Source organism: Brassica oleracea, chromosome C9 (assembly GCF_000695525.1).
Source record: "Brassica oleracea var. oleracea cultivar TO1000 chromosome C9, BOL, whole genome shotgun sequence".
NCBI lineage: Eukaryota > Viridiplantae > Streptophyta > Magnoliopsida > Brassicales > Brassicaceae > Brassica > Brassica oleracea.
The window spans coordinates 40,107,245-40,126,256 of record NC_027756.1 but is presented as its reverse complement, the minus strand read 5'-3'; the positions used below and the strand labels follow the sequence as shown (position 1 = coordinate 40,126,256).

General features: G+C 40.9%; 1 protein-coding gene and 2 pseudogenes across 1 annotated transcript; all 3 read right to left on the bottom strand.

Annotated features, from left to right (window-relative positions):
• Positions 1-781: 781 nt before the first annotated feature.
• LOC106314999 lies at positions 782-4,050 on the bottom strand (annotated as a pseudogene).
• Positions 4,051-4,130: 80 nt separating this feature from the next.
• LOC106314998 lies at positions 4,131-7,010 on the bottom strand (annotated as a pseudogene).
• Positions 7,011-14,737: 7,727 nt separating this feature from the next.
• Positions 14,738-15,971, bottom strand: LOC106313472. The gene is made up of 3 exons (XM_013751276.1): positions 15,827-15,971; positions 15,399-15,516; positions 14,738-15,302 (listed from the first exon to the last, which is right to left on the bottom strand). Exons 1-3 carry the CDS (start codon positions 15,849-15,851, stop codon positions 14,906-14,908), a joined length of 540 nt encoding a protein of 179 aa, XP_013606730.1. The 5' UTR covers positions 15,852-15,971; the 3' UTR covers positions 14,738-14,905.
• Between the last annotated feature and the right edge of the window lie 3,041 nt (positions 15,972-19,012).

The window sequence follows — 19,012 nt, the reverse complement described above, 5'->3', positions numbered from 1 at the left end:
ACCTAGAACTATTTTCTTTGGATTAAGCAACTTGTAAGGGAGAAGGCTTCATCCTCACTAGAAGATCATCCTGAACCCTTGTCTTTCTACTTTATTTTATATGCAGTATTATTCAGAAACCATGTTTGTGTCATCCTGCTTTATGATTGAGTAGTAGGCTAAGCTTGCTTAGGGTTGTAGGGTGTTAGCCGCATGAACTGAACACAAATAAGTGATCTTAACTGTTCTTCATTCATATTGTTCTTACTGCTTGCATTGAACTGATCTCTTAATGTTTGATCCTTGATTTAATCCCCTAGCTAACCGCTTAGGAGATAAATTGACATATATTGAATGAGCTTTGTATCCCTAATCAGCGAGAGTAGATATTAAGGTATTAGGTGAACTAATCAGATCTCGCCTCTAAGGCTTGTTATCGCGTCTTGTTCCAAGCGAGAGCTTAGGACTCAAGACCGATATGCAAAGGGAGCAAGATCACGATAGTGGATTGTTCTAGCCGAGTGATCTGAGTTCTAGACTGCATTTCATCGCACTTGAATAGTTGTTCAGTTCTGCAATTGACATCCGATTAATGACCCTAAGCCAGCTTCATTTAAATTGAATTTGAATCATCTAGGCGTTCTTGTTACTCGTGTCACAATTAATTCTCAAAATCCCACTTGTTTCTCAGCTTAATATTGAACTCATAAGAGTAAAGAGTAAACTGGTCCTCTGGATTGAATCTCAAATATTACAATTACCACTGTTAACTTGACAGTAGCAAAGATTCATTTTTAGTGTATCAAATGCCCGACTGAACGGTCTTGGTGGCATCGAAGAAACCGGTGGCTATGTAGCTCCAAAATGTCCTTATCCCTGGAAAGTCGGGTACGATGGCATGTTGGCGCTCGGTCTCGAACCCGTAGATAATGCAGAGAGTCAAAAGAGGGACTCTGTAGCGAATGCTGCGGATGAAGAAAGTCATGACGCCCTCGCTAGCCTTCTTTTCCCTCTCATTGGCATAGTAGACGTTCACGGTGGCCATGAACTGACGGACCAGCGCCGGGTAGAGAACCTGTGGGTAAGTAGCAAATTTTCCCATACCCAACTCAACGAACAAGTCCTCGAGGTCCGATCGGATACCTAATGCTTGGACCACGTCTGGATCGACAAATCGCTTCGGTTCTATTGAAACCTTTAGCCACGCGTTGTAGAATATGATGTCGTAGTCGTCCCAGGCGTCCTCGATCGCACGGTTGCGGCATGCTGAGCTCTTCGTTGCTTTTCGCGTGTCCTCGAAGTAGTCAAAGAGTGGAATAGGTCCATCCTCGGGCTGTCTCGGCCAAGGGTCTCTGTCAAGGACAGGAGCTGGGCTGTTGGTGTTGAATCTCCTCTTCGTTCTCCTCTCGTCAGCCTGTAAACAAAGTTCACCAACAATAGTAGATTAGTGAAGTTCGATGGTGAAGTTGTTGTTGTCGATCGACAGAAATGTCTCGATGTCGATCGACAGGCCTTTGCGAAAATCGATCGATGTGACTGATAGTTGTCGATCGATATCGCATGCGTGAAAACCTGCAAAAACACAATTATGCAATTCGATTTGCATGTTGCAGAAAATCCGCTAAATCGATCGATTATATTGTTCCTCAAACTCAAATCGATCGATATAAGCTCTAAAATCTCAGTTCAAATCCGATTTTTATTTCAACCCTAGGAAGAACAAAAATTTAGTGTTCATACCATGATGATGTGTGAGTTAAGTGATCTAAACGGAAAGATGGTTAAAATTCGAGTGGAATGAGGGCAAGAATCGTCGGATTTGGGTGAAAAACTAGAGAGAAAAGAGATGGGAATGTTTCCGTAGGGTTTTCGGGTTTATGCGAATGTCGACTTAAGTGTCGACTTAAGCGAGCCCGTGTTTGTCCATTCGATGTCGATCAATGACGAGCTGTCGTTGTCGATCGACAGAGGCTTTGTTTTCCGATAATTTTGTTTTTTTTTTTTATAAATCCTAATAATTCGAAAAATTCTAAAATTAAAAATAATGGGTTGCCTCCCCATTCAGCGCTTATTTTAAGTCCTTAGCTTGACTCGATATTCGAATTTTCTAATTATCGGGAAAGGGGCCTAAGTCAATGGGCTTGATATTTGGCGGTTTAGCCCAATAATGCTTTACTCGTTGGCCATTTACCGTGAATTCATCTCCTTTATTAATTGTAAGTGTAATGGCTCCATAACGATTGGCATTCACAACAGTAAAAGGACAAGACCAACGAGATCAGAGTTTTCCGGGAAACAGCGTTAGCCGAGAGTTATACAGTAGTACTTGATCATTTGGTTCGAAGTGTCGGGAAATGATCTTTTTTATCATGATATGATTTCGTTTTCTCTTTGTATATCTTTGAACTCTCATAGGCTATATGTCTAATCTCGTCCAGTTCGTTAAGCTGTATGAGTCTTCTTTCGGCAGCTGGTTTGATGTCGAAATTTAATAATTTAATGGCCCAGGCTGCTTTTTGTTCCAGCTCAACTGGTAAGTGACTTGATTTTCCATATAGCAGATGAAATGGAGTGGTTCCTAAAGGCAGTCCGGTAGGCCCAGAGTGCATTGTCCAATTTTCTAGACCAATCTTTTGTGCCCACGGTCTTTTCTAAGATTTCCTTATCTGTCGATTTGAGACTTCTACCTGCCCACTCGTCTATGGGTGGTAGTGTGTAGCAACTCTATGGTGTACTCCGTTCTTACGGAGTAGTCCTTCAAAAAAATTGTTGATGAAATGGGAACCACCGTCACTTATGACTATTCGGGGTATTCCGAATCTCGGGAAGATAATGCTTTTGAAAAGCTTAATAACTACAGATGCGTCGTTCGTTGGGGAAGCTACCGCTTCGAACCACTTTGACACATAGTCAACAGCGACTAGGATGTATTTATTTCCGTACGAAGAAGGGAAAGGTCCCATGAAATCTATCCCCCAACAGTCAAAGACTTCTACTTCTTGAATAGATTTATGTTCCATTTCGTGTTTTTTACTGATATTGTCCCCTTCGTTGGCATATTTCGCATTGTGCTATGAATGCATGAGCATCGCGAAACATGGTTGGCCACCAGAATCCTGCTTGAAGAATTTTTGATACCGTTTTAAAGGTTGCAAAATGCCCAGCATAATCGGATCCATGGCATTGGAATAAAATATCGTGTATTTCAGTATCGGCGACGCAGCGTCTATACATCCCATCAGAGCAGTGTTTGTAGAGATATGGTTCGTCTCAGTGATATCTCCTAACTTCTCTTAAAATTTTCTTTCTTGTGTACCCTCTCAACTCTTCGGGTTCTATGTCGGCAGCTAAATAGTTCACTATATCAGCGTACCAAGGTCTGTCCTTTGAACCTTGTCCGACTACATGCACTCCTCGATGCAGATTTTCATCCACGGGGGAATCAAGGTCAGGGTACACCTTGTTGTGTGCGACGTTAACTTTTATATCGAAGGTGAGGGTTTTGGGATTAGTATCTTCGCTCAGAATATTTGAAGTGTCGATCGACACCCAAACGTCATTGTCGATCGACCTGGTACAGTCGTAATCGATCGACATTGGATCGTTATCGTCGATCGATAGGTCCTCTGAACTGAGACATACATTTCCGATGAACGATTCCGTTTGGTAAATGTTTTCAGTTGGTAAGAAGTCATCGATAGGGACGTCGTTTTCTATTCTTATCCGGGAAAGATGATATGAAACTCCGTTTTCTACTCCTCTTTTATCTTTTATCTCGATGTCGAATTATTGAAGTAGAAGGATCCATCGCAGGAGTCGTGGTTTTTCATCTTTCTTTTGCATCAAGTATTTAATTGCAGCGTGATCAGTGTGGACGATGACTCGCGAACCGACCAGGTATTGACGGAATTTTTCGAATGCATAAACCACAGCTAGCAATTCTTTTTTTGTTGTCGCGTAATTTTTTTGTGCTTCGTCGAGAGTTCGACTGGCATAATAAACTGCATGCAGCTTTTTGTCTTTCCTTTGGCTCAAAACTGCTCCTACAGCGAAATCGCTCGCATCGCACATTATTTCGAAAGGAAGATTCCAGTCAGGTGCTTGCACGATGGGGGCGGTTATCAAGGCTTTCTTTATTTCCTCGAAGGATTTTACGCAATCTGGTGTGAAGTCGAATTTAACTTCTTTACAGAGGAGGGAGGTGGGAGGTCTAGCGATTTTGCTAAAATATTGTACGAACCTCCTGTAAAATCCGGCATGTCCGAGAAAACATCTCACATCTTTGACGTTTGTGGGTGCTGGCAGACCGGTCATTACCTCAAATTTTTCCCGATCTACTTCTATACCAGCGGCAGATACTTTATGTCCTAGGACGATTCCATCATTAACCATAAAGTGGTATTTTTCCCAATTTAGAACGAGATTCTTCTCTTCGCATCTTGCCAAAACTTTACATAGGTTATCGAGACAGTTTTTGAAACTGGATCCATATACTGAGAATCGTCCATGAAGACTTCCATGAAGTCTTCTATCATATCAGTAAAAATTGACATCATGCATCGTTGGAAGGTGGCAGGGGCATTACAAAGACCGAATGGCACTCTGCGGTATGCGAATGTTCCATAAGGGCAAGTAAAGGTGGTCTTTTCTTGATCGTCAGGATGTATAGGGATTTGGAAAAATCCAGAGTACCCGTCAAGAAAACAGTAGTATTGGCGATTTGTCAATCTTTCCAACATTTGATCAATGAAAGGTAAAGGGAAGTGATCTTTTCAAGTAGCAGCGTTTAACTTTCTATAATCGATACACATTCGATGTCCAGTGACGGTTCGCGTGGGAATGAGTTCGTCTTTGTCATTCTTCACCACAGTGATTCCGCCCTTTTTGGTACAACATGCACGGGGCTAACCCAATTGCTATCCGAAATCGGGTAAATGACTCCGGCATCTAGAAGTTTACCTATTTCCTTTTTAACAACTTCTTTCAAGTTCGGGTTCAGTCGCCTTTGGTGTTCCACTGACGATTTCGAACCGTCTTCTAGGTGAATCCGGTGCATGCCCAGATCTGGAGAGATGCCAGGAATGTCTTCGAGAGAGTACCCGAGGGCTTTCCTGTATTTGCGTAGTTTATTTAATAACAATGCAAGTTCTCCATTTGTGAGGTTTGCGTTCACGATTACTGGATACGAATCTTTATAGAGAAAAGCATATTTGAGTCTAGCGGGCAGCTGTTTCAACTCAATCTTCGGTGCCTTTTTGGGATCCCATTCCTTCGAGGAGGATGGTTGTTGATCGACAGCTTTTAGTAAATATTGATCGACGTTAATTTCCAAAGCGTCATCCTCTATGTCATCGACGCTTGCAGTTTCCATGCTTGCGTCCGGTAATCGTGTGTATTTCTCAGCTCTACTATCGACACTGAAAGTTTCCTCTTCACCAGCTGTGAGTACTTTCTCCAAAGGGTCGTCTGAGCATGAGTTTATGAAAGATTCTTCAGCCAATTCACAGATATCATCCACGTAGGAAAGTTTGTTTATCGATCAAGGGTCGTCTCATCAGGTTATCCATGTCGAAAGTCATCGGAATGTTTCCAATGTTTAGACATATCATACCCTCCTTGACATCGATTATCGCACCTGCAGTGGCTAGGAGTGATCTACCCAAAATAAGAGGATCCTTTGGTTTAATTTGGTATTTCAGTACTACGAAATCCGTTGGGACGTGACAGCCGTTAATCCTTATTGGCACGTCGTCAAGCACTCCCTCATGTATTCTAATGGATCTATCGGCTAGAACCAAAGTTATTTTGGTAGGTTTGAACTTGTCGTATCCTAGGGATATTGCGACAAAATGTGGCATGAGGTTCACGCAGGAACTTAGGTCACGAAGGGATCGAGGAAAATTTTTGTTCCGTATATTGCAATCCAAAACAAAACTGCCCCGATCGGGTCTCTTGATCGGGATCTTGCCTTGCATTATTGCACTTACTTCCTCAGAAACTAACATGACGCTGCGCTCAGTGGCTGGAAAGCTGTTGGATACCATATCTTTTACATATTTTTTTATTGAAGGTGATACTTTTATCGCATCACTCAATGGCATTTCCAACGTGATCTTATCGAATACTTTCTTGCAGATCGCTTTGTCTACCTCTCGCTTAGTCTGCGTCTTATTAGGAAGGAATGGTGATAGAGTCCTATACACTCTTTCTACTGTCGGTTCAGCAGGAGTCGGGCGTCGATCGACATTGTTTCCAGAGTGTCGATCGATATTCACCGTGGTTTTTCGATCGACGTTTGTTCTTTCTTGTCGATCAATTTCGACATCCTCTTCCATTTCTCCTTCTTCTTCCTCGAGGTCGATGGCCTCTTCCTCAGTGTTGGGCCTCTCTCTTCCTTGAGGTATTTCGGACTCGGCAGTGGGGTCATCGAGGATTATAGGGCGTGACCTACTTTCACTGGTTTCCTCAACTACAGCATGTTTCTCTGTGTTGTTGATTTATATTGCCCTCGGAATGAGGCGTTTTCTGCTTCTCAATAACACGGCATTAATTTGACGTTTTGGATTCGCGTCAGTCCGGCCAAGGAGACGTCATGTTTCTCTTTTGATGGCGGTTGCGTTTTCCGCGACCTGACTGTCCAGTCTCTTAATGTGTTCACTTAAAGCATCGAACTTCCTCGTTAGCTCACTGAAGATTAAGTCTATCTTTCCGTTCAGGTCAGTGGCCAACTTGTGATTTCCCATGAAAGCTTGGTTTAGCCTAGATTTCGCTCTGTCTTGGCGTGATCCAACAGTAGCCTTGTAATTTTGGGTAAAGCTATCGGGGTTAGGATAATTATTTTTCAAGGTTTGGCTATCTACGAAATCTATTTGCTGTTCTAGTTCAGATAGGGTATCATCATCAATTTGGTAAATCCCAAATTGGTTATGTCCCTCAAGAGCAGAATGGGGCGAGTCAAGATGTTCTTCAATTTCGAGTAAAGGTGACTCATCAACTAGGTCAGCTTTCCTTCCTAACCCTACGTCCATCATTTCGGTAGGATCTACCCGTAGCTACATTTTTGATCAAACGCTTTGCTTCTTCAGGGTTTCTGGTACTGAAGTTCTGTTCACTGGCTGTGTCGAGCGTGATCTGGTAATGAAGGTTAATACCTCTGTAAAAGGTATTAATGAGTTGCGGCTCTGAATAGCCATGGTGGGGGCATTCAAGTTGGTAGCTCTTGAATCTCTCCCATGCGTTTATGAACGATTCCCGTGGACCTTGACGGAATGTGGAGATTTTCTTCCTTACATCCCAGTAGTGCGCCTCATTGAAGAATTGGTTTATAAAGGCACTCCTTATCTCCTTCCAACAGGTCAAAGATCATGTTGGTATTTGGTCTAGCCATTTTCTGGGGTCGCCTTCTAAGGAAAATGGAAAGAGTTTACAACGATTGTACTCATCATTCATCAATTCTTCTAGATACTCGATGTGGTCGTGCGGTCGCTCTGAGAAGGTCCCACAGAAAGGATTTTGACGTACCATAATTAAGTATTCGGGACTGATCCCGAATTTCTTGGTATCATCTTTTGGTAGTCTAATTGCGGACCTATTGGAATAGGTCCTTCCAGGGTTTAAGTAGTCTTGCAAAGGCAATTTCCATTCATTATCTCTTTCTGAGATAGATTTAATTTAAACAGGGATTTCAGTCCCATGTTCATTCATAATTTGGTTATTTGTGTTTCTTAGTTGACCTTTAGGTTCTCCTAGGACTACTCTTTCATTAGCATCATCGGTAAGAGAATACTTACCTTCTTCTGGCGGGGTGCTGTCGATTGATGTTTGATGTTCGTCGTCGACCGATATTTCTATCGACTTGTCGCTCGATATTGCTCTCGCTTCGTCGATCGATGTCCGGCCAAAATCCATGTTTTTCATCTTGAAGCTCATGTGTCAGCAGAAAAAGAGATGATGTTTGATGTGCGTCGTCGATCGATACTTCTGTCGACTTGTCGCTCGATATTGCTCTCGCTTCGTCGATCGATGTCCGGCTGAAATCCATGTTTTCATCTTGAAGCTCCTGTGTCAGCAGGAAAAGAGGGAAAAACTTTTAGCAAATTTAGTAACAAAATCTAGATTAAATTCTAAACTTCATCTAATGGTAATAAGAAAGAGTCCCCGGCAACGGCGCCAAATTTGATATCACAATTACTCTAAGGAGTGAATTACTCTCTCAAATAAAAGGTTCGGATGTAGTACTTAGGGATCGAATCCACAGAGACTCTAGGATTACACAGGGCTATCGCTGCGTCGATCGATACTTCTTTCAGAAAGCTTTATGGACATGTTTAATTTGTATTATCTAACTCACTAGACCAACTCTCGTCCGTATCTAGTCAGTTAGATCATTCTAGTTATTTTCAGGTATTGAGTCAAGCAATGGTTTGATCCCAATTAATCTTAAGATCTAAGTTTGAAGGGAGATCAATCCTAAACTTAGCTTTAAGCATAACTAGACGATTAAACTATATTTTTAAACAACCTAACAATTGTTGTGTCAGTATTACATTTATCAACCTATTTGAGACACCTAAATCTAACAGTAACGACTACTCAGACATATTCATGAAACACATAGTTATGATGGTCTGAATAATACTTAAATAAAATAAATAGCAAAAGTAACAGAAATAATGAAAGCAAGGGAGTTCAAATTCTTCTCTGTTTTGCAGTAGATGATCTATCTCTCTAATCCTAAGCTCTCCTCTTTCAATGGTGGCTTCTTGCCTCCTCCAAACTAGGACTAAAAAGGTCTCTAGGCAAGTCTACCTCTAAAATGATACAAAATCCTAATAAATAGCCTAAAAGGCGGCCATGGACTAATGATGTAATTATTAAAACTTTTATGAAACTTGAAATCTTCTAATTTGTCATTAATTCTCGGATGGCTTCATAATCGATCGATGTGAGATTCCCAACATCGATCGATATTTGGTGGTAACTGTCGGTCGATACTGAATTTGACTGTCGACCATCTCTTGCTTCCAGCGAAGCTCCAAAGATTTCCAAAAAACTCCAAATACATCATTTCCTTCCAGATAGTACATGAACCTTTAATTACTTTAAATAGACTCTATATAGTAATAATATATCTTAAAACATTCATAAACCATGGTTGAAAATGGGTAAAATCCACGGTCTATCATAAAGCCAAAGCCGAAAAGGAAAACATAAGCCACGCTGCATCAGGTCACCCAGGGTAGAGAAAGATCCGACCTCGGATCTTCATTATCGTCATGTGCGACGAAAGAAATGAGATGCTTCACGTTAAAGACATCTGAAAAGCGAGCATCCTGAGGTAATGCCAGCCGGTACGCGTTTGGGTTGATCTTCTCAAGGATTTCTAACGGACCGATCTTCCTTGACTTGAGTTTGTTGTAGTCGCCAGGAGAAAAACGATCACGAGTCAGGACTGCCCAAACCCGATCGCCCACTTTGAATTGAGTATCACAACGATGATGATCAGCTGAACTCTTCTACTTGGCGGAAGAAAGTTGTAAGTTGTCATGGACTTGGTTGTGAATGGTAGAGACCTGTGCCACGAAGTCCAAAGCCTGACCGTGATCCCTCGTCAAATTCCAAGCAATGCCAAGGTCTGTCGGGCCACGAGGAACAAGACCATAAACAACACGAAACGGACTGAAATGTGTACTGCGATTAAGAGCCCGATTATGAGAAAACTCGACTTGGCAAAGAACTGAATCTCACGACCGAATGTTTTCAATAACCAAACAGCGAAGCATGTCACCAAGAGTTCGATTAGTAACCTCTGTTTGTCCATCAGATTGAGGATGGTAAGCCGAACTCATGTCAAGAGTAGTGCAAAGCAGTCGCCACAAGGAACGCGAGAAGTGACTCAGGAACCTTGAATCCCGATCAGACACAATAGAAAGCTGTAAACCATGCAACATGTATACCTCACGAAAGAAAAGAATAGCCACCTGGACTGCTTCCGTCGTCTTCTTGCAATGGATAAAATGTGCCATCTTCGAGAAATGATCGACCTCGGTGAAATTAGAATCATTACCACGCTGGGTACGTGGAAGACCTAAGACAAAATCCATACTGACATCTGTCCACGGCTGAGTCGGAATAAGAAGAGGAAGGTACAACCCGCTATTGGTCGCATGACCTTTAGACTTGTGACAGACAACGCATCTTTTGACAAAACAAACGACATCCCGACGTAACGTCGGCCAAAATAGGCATCCGTTACAAGCTGAAGCGTACGATCCTTGCCCACGTGACCTTCGTCATGTAGTTCCTTGATAAGCTTAATGTGGAGGCTGCCTTCAGGAATACACAAACAGTTTCCACGAAAGATGTAACCCTCATGAAGGACGAACTCCAAACGGTCGCCAGCATGTAAAGACGTCCAAATTGGACCAAAGAAAGGATCCAAAGCATATTGCTCGGGTAGTACAACAAAACCCGGTACTGAAACATGTAATGTAGCAACCAAAGAATGGCGACGGCTTAGAGAATCAGCCACCTTGTTTATTCTGCCGGATTGATGCTTGATAAATAAATTGAATTGCTGGAGAAACGCTATCCATGAAGCATGATGTGCAGAGATTTTATCTTGACTTCCCAAGTGTTTCAAAGCATCATGATCTGTATAAAGAATGAACTCCTGATGGAAGAGATAATGACGCCAATGTTTAATAGCTTGGACAATAGCATAAAACTCGATGTCGTATGTACTGTATCTTGCACACGATCCTGCAATTTTCTCACTATAAAAAGCCACTGGCCGGCCATGTTGACTGAGGACTGCGCCAATACCAAGTTTTCAAGCATCGCAATGGAGCTTGAAAACCTGAGTAAAATCAGGAAGCGCCAAAATTTGAGTCGAAACTAATCATTGCTTGAGTTCTTCAAAGGCAGAGTTTGCTTCAGACGTCCTAGATAAGGACGTGCCTTTCATACAGTCTGTGAGAGGCGATGCTATGTTGCTAAAATGGTGGATGAATAATCGATAAAATGAGGCGAGACCATGGAAGCTGTGAACCTCACTAAGTCTGAGCAGCATTGGCCAAGACTTGATAGCTTCTACCTTGCCTGGATCGACTTGGAGACCCTGACTCGAGACGATGTATCCCAAGAAAAGGACATGATTGACGCCGAAAATACACTTACGCTGTGCTGCATATAATTTTTCATGACAGAGGACTTTGAGCATGTCATGTAGATGGCTGAGATGGCTATCGAGGTCGCTGCTGAGATCAAGATATCGTCAAAGTAGACAACAATGAATTGGCAAAGGGCTTGATTAATAACTCTCATGAATGTGCTAGGAGCATTAGAGAGTCCAAACGGCATGACAGTCCATTCAAAAAGTCCCTCAAGCGTTTTGAAAGCCGTTTTCCACTCATCACCAGGCCGAATTCCGATTTGGTGATAACCGCTTTTGAGATCGAGTTTGGTAAACATGGTTTCACGACCGATCTGATCTAAGAGGTCATCTAACCGTGGTATGGGGAACCTATAACAAACCATGATTTTGTTGATGGCTCGACTATCAACACTCATTCGCTACGTACCGTCTTTCTTTGGAATGAGTAAAGCTGGGACGGCGGCCGGGCTTAAAATTTTGCGCACATGTCCTCTAGTAAGGAGATCCTCAACCTATCTTTGTAGCTCGTTGTGCTCATGTGGACTCATTCGATAATGTGGTCTATTAGGCAAGACAGCGTTAGGAACCAGATCGATATGATGTTGTATGTCCCTCAAAGGTGGTAAGTCGCTGGGTAGTTCATCCGGAAACACATCACTGAATTCTTGAAGCAGAGGAATGAAAGCGGTCAGAGCGGGTGTCTCGACAGTAAGGAAAAAAGAGCCCACAAGATATTGCTTTCATTAATGTGTTGTTGAAGTTCTTCCTTAGGGATTGTTAACAATGATTTCGCTGCTCGAGTGCTGAGGGTTGTTTTACTGTTGTGGTCGCTTGGTTCTGGTTGCTCTTGCGATGGGAGCAATGTAATCGTACGATTGCCGAAAACAAAGCTGTAAGTATTAGCTTTCCCTCGGTGAACAGCGTCTCGGTCAAACTACCATGGTCGACCTAATAGTAGGTGGCCAGCGTCTATAGGAACGATGTCAAACATTGCAGACTCCTTGTAATGCCCGATGGAGAAGGACAAAGAGACTTGTTTGGACACCTTTATCCCCGTTCTATTATTAAGCCACGTGAGTGTATAAAGAGATGGATGTGGTCTAACTTCCAAGCCTAGCTTCTGTACTGCATCATGTGATATGACATTGGCGCAACTTCCCGAGTCAATGATGAGTTTACAAACTCTTCCGTTGATCGTGCAGGTTGAGCGAAAAAGATTAGTACGTAACCACGACTCCTGTGAAGCTTTTGGCAGGAGACAATTTCTACTAATGACAAGGCAAAGGCCAGTATCACCCTGTAGAACGTCTGTTGTGTCATCTTGATTTGCGTCGCAATCATCATACTGAGGAGCGTCATCTTCTTGTTCTTGGATGATGAGACTGCGCTTTGTCTGTTTAGGACAAGCAGTTTGGATGTGGCATCTTTCTCCGTAAGAAAAGCATCGCAAAGCATTGGTACATGCTGGGCATGAATTGGAGTTTGTATCAGAGTTGTTTCCTAGTTTTTTCGCGTCGGTACGTTGTGGTCGCACCATCAGAAACAGTTTGAGCCTTGTTATCGTTTTGGTTTTGAGGACGATTGCGTGACGTTGAGTTCCGTGATGGCCAAAGTTGAAGTTCCATGGAGATGGCACGTTGGTGAGCTTCCGAAGCCGAGGTCGGGTTGAACTGGGCAAGCGCGACTTGTAGTTGTACTCGAAGACCTCCAATGAAGCGAGAGATTAATTGGTTCTCGGTTTCACCCGATGTCATCCTTGCCGTCATATAGAAGAACTCTGTTGCATATTCATCAACTGAGCGTGAACTTTGGCGTAGGTTTTATAACTTATTGTACAAGGTACGTTCATAGTTGATGGTAAGCATCCTCGACGCATATGCTTTGTCAAGCGATCCCATGTATCAATGCGAGGCTTGTTGTCTTGTCGTCTAGACTCTTTGAGTTGTTGCCACCAAGCCAATAGCTCGTCCCTTGAACCGTGTAGCTACCAGAAAAACCCTCACATCATTCGGAACTTGTCGAAATTCAAGAATTTCTTCGACCGTGTTTAACCAATCGATAAAATCTTCAGGGTTTAGGGTTCCATGGAACTCTGGTATGTCTGATCGAAAGCTTGTCTCCCAAAGGTTAGGTTGGTTTGCTCGGTGGTCATGTTCATCTCCCTGAACGTTTAGACGTTCATTATGGTGGACAGCACGTTGACCCTGTTGGTCATGATCGTGATCAGCGAACACGTTCTCGACCAAACCTTCATCATCCGATGCATCGAGTTGAGCACTGCGATGTTGTTGCCAATTTAGAGGGCTTTCTCCCTGTGCAGCACGTTGATTGTGCTGATCCTGTAATATTGTTTGTAAAGCGGTGGTTACAGACGTTTGTAGAGCTGCTTGTAATCTAGGAGTAAACGCCTCGAGCATGAGACGAATTTCTTCAAGTTGATCATCCTTCAATTTCCGTGGTGCCATGATCGAAGTTTAGATTGAGAAATCTAAACGGCTATCTCTGATACCAACTGATAGAGTAACCGATAGTTGTAGGTGCAGTTGTTTAGTCTAAGAATGCCCAAAAGAACCTACGAGCTTGAATCCGTTGAGATCACCTATGATCTAGCCGTAAACAAGAGTTGAAAGCAAAGCTTCGTTTTATAAAATCAATAATAATAATAATGTATCTCTCATAAACCTAAGAGATCAATTCACTATATATACTACTAGGAAAATTCCTAAGTCCTTAAAGATTATGACGTAACATTATATCCATAAGTCTTATTCTAAACCTCCTTAAATAATGGAAACTTAACTGAAACATAATTAGTAAAAGATGATAAAGCCAAAGCCGAAAAGGAAAACATAAGCCAAGCTGCATCACAGAGTCAATAGAATTGAGAGAGAAATCATCATCTTTATGAACCTACAAGGCATCTCAGGGTTCAGGTCTCTATGCGTAGCACCGAGTGAATGTCACCTTCAACAACCCCGACAAAGATCTTAGTCGGCTCAGCCGCTTTCCTCTGGTCGTAATGCCATCTTTGAATAATCCCATCAAACAGTTCCTTGTCATATATTACAGCTCAGCGTGAATGTTTGGTGTCTTATGACCAAGAAGATCGTATGCATGATTGTCCATGTTACGCCTCATGATTGGTTCTCTCAAAGCAATGACAATAGCTGGATTCTTGCTGGTGTTGTCCTTCTCGTGAGCTTCTTTGGATAATTCTTGAGCAATGATATCTGAAGCCTTTCTCAGAGAATGATCTGGATTAGAGTGATCTGAAGAAGCAGAGTGTTATTGCCCTCGTAGATTTTTTCCGTGACAGATGCACGACATGAATTTCCCATCAACAATGGAAAATAACCAAACCTTCGTTTAAAGACAGCATTCTTTCACTCTATGTTCTTCTCATCTAACGCACTTCTCAACGATATTTTGAAAAAAAGATGACATCAGAAAGTACAAAAAAATAGGGTTCTCGTCTTTCACATTCCATCTCTGTGGTTACATCCTAAACCCTCTAAATTCCAAAACTATGATATATATTAACCTCTTGCAACTTTCGAAATATTAAGATTTTGTAGGAACAGAGTTATACTTATACACATAACATCTATAAAACAAGTTAAGACTGAAACATAAAATAAAACAAGATTTGGTCTGTTAAGGTAACATTTCAGAGTACTTGCAAAATCAACAAACTCACTGAAAACTCAAACCAAATCTTATCACAACAGCTAGCAAACAAGTTCATGATCATCAATCAATCATATGAATGATTCAGTCTTTTTTATTACTACCCCAAGGAGAACAAATCTTTTCCAGCCCCTTCCCAAGAGAGCATCCGAGTCCAGCTCTTTCCTTGTCAGGTGAGACAGAGGGAGAACGCTTAGGAGAATCAGAACCGCCAGCCTCATTCTTCCTGGGATGAATGGTTTCAACGACGGCCTCGATCTCTTCCTTGGCTCTCTCGAAAACATTGGGAGCCTTCACTTCGTTAACAGGCGTGTTCTCGTCAATATCATCACTCCTTCCATGAGTTTCTTTGTGGTGATGATGATGATGATGGCGATGAGGTTTCTCCTTGGAATGGAAGAGAGATTTGATTTCTTCCTTGGCCCTTCTCATCACATTCGGTTTCTCCTCGGATTTGATTTCCATCTTGTCAGATTCGTCCCTAACAACATAAAGCATTGCAAAATCAAAACGATTGAAACTCTGATCCATCATATCATAGAATTACACAGAGAGAGAGAGAAACAAAAACCAAAACCTGGAACTCTTGCGTTGATGAATAGCACCAATAACAGCATCGATCTCCTCTTTGGCTCGTTCGAACATGTTCGGTGCTTTGACTTTGCTCTCGTCAATGTCCGAACGATGTTCATCACCTAACACACACACATACACATAGATTCCATATAACATGAGATGCACAACTTAACCACACTACTGTTCAAACCAAATCGAACATAAACATAACACATCGGTAATAACGCGATCAACCTCACTAAATCACCACTAAACCCCAGAAGAAAAAAAATCTGCGACGATAATAACCAAATTGGCTTGAAAATTTCTCAAAACCAAAACAAGTAAAACACAGAATCTCATGATCAATTTAGATTAGAAAACCAGATTCATACATCATCTCAACTTCCAATTCGGAAGAGAGAAAAAAAAAGATGGAGCAGAATTTACCAGAAACAGTGTTGGGACCAGTCATCGTCTTGCTTTGATCGATGAGATTAGGATTTTCTAGGGTTTTTGCTCAGAGAGATAATTTTTCTGGGAATATACGTTGAAGGAATTTGTATCATCTGCAGAAGGTAAAATATAGGACTGGTCTCTATTTGAAAACGGACCAGACTGGATTACCAAGATATTGGGTCCCACACTTTCAATGTTTTAAGCTAATTATAAGTATTTAAATCATTCATTGCCACATAACCATCTTTTGATGGGCCTTTGTTTATAACGAGGATTGGGCCTTCACTAATTTTTAAGTTTTCCATTATTTTTACACATTTTCGGACATAAATCCAAACAAAATTTAAAAATTTAATCCGACCGGCTGGTGCGTTCCCGACCAAGCCATCCAATGCAAATGCCGAGAGAGTGTCTTGTCCGATTTTCAAAATACTTTGTATTTTTAATTTTACACTATTTAGATTACTCAACATTTCGAAGATAATATTAAAAAAAAAATCTTTATTAGTAGCTTGTTTCTTGACCGAGCTATTAGCCCTAATCTGGTTACATTCTACGGGTCTGAGTGGTATAATGTAGAGTAATCTAATTATCTAAATAGAATAAAACAGAGTAATTGAGAGGAAAGAAAAATAAATAATTAGTGTTGCTCTGCATTTTTCTTAGATAAAGAAGAGGAAAAAGGAAAAAAATTGTGATAAAAGAGAAACACATGTTAGCGAGAAAAAGAGTAATTTTTATAAAAAGTTCTTTTCACATGAATGGTAAACTTAGAGAAAGCTGAAGTAACAACATGTTTTACTCCAAACTTTTACTCAAATAGTTATATTGTCACACACTACGTCTAAGGCAAAGTGTTTTATCTGGACGTATAGGTGCGCAATTCCAAACATCTAATTCAATTCAAACTTTGATATCATGGTCTCGGGTCAAGCCAAGACAATAAGAAAGGAATGATCATACAATATAATTTACTTAGAATAAGTCCAATGGAGAGTTCTCGAAGAAAAATTCTGAAGTATATATATATATATATATATTTCATGTTTTAATTGGAGTATTTTTAAAATAACGAGAACCTCTTTTTAAAATATTTCATATTATTCATGATTTTAAGATAATTAAGGAGAAGGGTTTGGGACGCTAAAACCTCTTTTTAAAATAGTTTGGCAGCTTGTAGTAAGTGATAAAGGGAAGGGTTTGGGACGCCAACACGTTTTAAGTTTGATTCACCTGCTATGCCAAACTATGTTACATTCTTTCTGGACACCTAACATAGATATGAGCTATTTCTTTCGGTCCATTTGAATATCTGGAAATAGAATTTATCTATGAGCTGTACCTCCTCTTGGAGATTACTCTGAGCCCTTCCATAGGTCGGACTCCAGGTTAATCAAAAACATATACTTAAAACAAAATGTTTAAAACATTTTGAGAATCTTTGCAAGAACCCTCTTTAATCATGTTCTTATCGTATGAATTGAGAAACGTGGTATCTTAGCAGCATCTCTTTTTAAGGCATTTATTCCATTGAGATATGTGGCAGCACGTTGACAAAAGAGAAGAATGTGTAATAGAACAACTCGTAAAGTCATAATACCAAATCGATATCGAAAAATGTGGCTTTTACAAATGTGATCATCCACGTATGAGGACACTAAGCATCCTCTCATTGTTTCTGCTTTATCATCAGTACATATGTCACTTTATTCTTGTCTTTATCTTTAAATGTTACCGATATAGACATCTATAAATAGAGAGGCTGTACTTGATTATTTGAATAATCTGAATAAGATCAACTCTTCTTCTCCTCTTACGATCAAACTCTTCCTCTCTGTCTCCTTATCACTTTCTAACATACATATCAATAAATTATTATCTCTCACAACACGTTATCAGCACGAGGCTCTGACCAACTGAGGCTTATCAATCCTAAAATTCTTAAACCAGCCGAGGTAATGTTTAAATTTATGTATTTCAATATACTTAATTTATTTAAATTTTATTATTATTTCGGAGTGAGAGGCTGGACCTTCTCCGTTTATTTTTTGGGATGATAGGCGCTGCCTTCCCCGACTGATCGTTATGGTAGGCTATGCCTTCACGATCAGAGAAACACGTGGTAGGCTTTGCCTCCGTGAATAAAAAGAAAAGGTCAAAAATGGTAGACTAAGTCTCTTTGGACCTTGAAATAAGTAAAAGTCAAAATGGTAGACCATGTCTCCTCGGACTTTGAAAAATGATCAATATGGTAGTCTATGACTCCTCGGATCATGTGGTAGGCTGAACCTCCCGATTTTATTTATGCTATTTAAATTCCTACAGTTTAAATTTATGCAATTTAAATTTATGCTTTTAATTTTTGCATTTAAATTATGCATTTAGATTCCTGTATTTACTATATTTATAATATTATTCTATAAATACAGTTATCATGTCGAATTTGACAAAGCTCGAAATTAATGCCCTGAATATTACGGGAAATAATTATATGACCTGGGCAGTGGGTGCAAAGATGCACCTGAGAGGAAACGGGTTTTTGGAAACCATCGATAGTTTGAAAACGGTGTCGGATGAGAAAAAGGCTAAAGCCATGATATTTTTACGACACCACATCCATGATGGTTTAAAGGATGAATATATTACGAAAGAGGATCCTTGTGACCTCTGGAAATCTTTAAAAGAGAGGTTCGATCACCAGAAATATGTGATCTTACCGAAAGCTAAACACGAGTGGATCCATCTCCGGTTCCAGGATTACAAAAGTGTTAGTGAGTTTAATTCCGCGATGTTCGGAATTACTTCGAGGATGATGTTATGTGGAGAGAAAATAAGTGATTATGATATGATCGAGAAAACTCTCTCCACGTTCCATCCTGAAAATGTAATCCTGCAGCAACAGTACCGGGTGAATGGATATACCCGTTACTCGGAGTTGATGCAAGTCCTCCTTGTAGCGGAGCAGAATAATCAACTCGTGACTTTAAACCATCAAGCTCGTCCCACTGGATCTGCTCCATTCCCTGAAGCGAATGTTGCATCATCCAGTTATGATAATAGAAAAGGACAAGGTCGTGGACGTGGTGGAAACCGTTATCATGGTCGTGGAAGAGGACGAGGAAGAAGATTCCGTCCCTATGATGAAAGAAATAATAAAGACTTCCACGAAAATGAAAG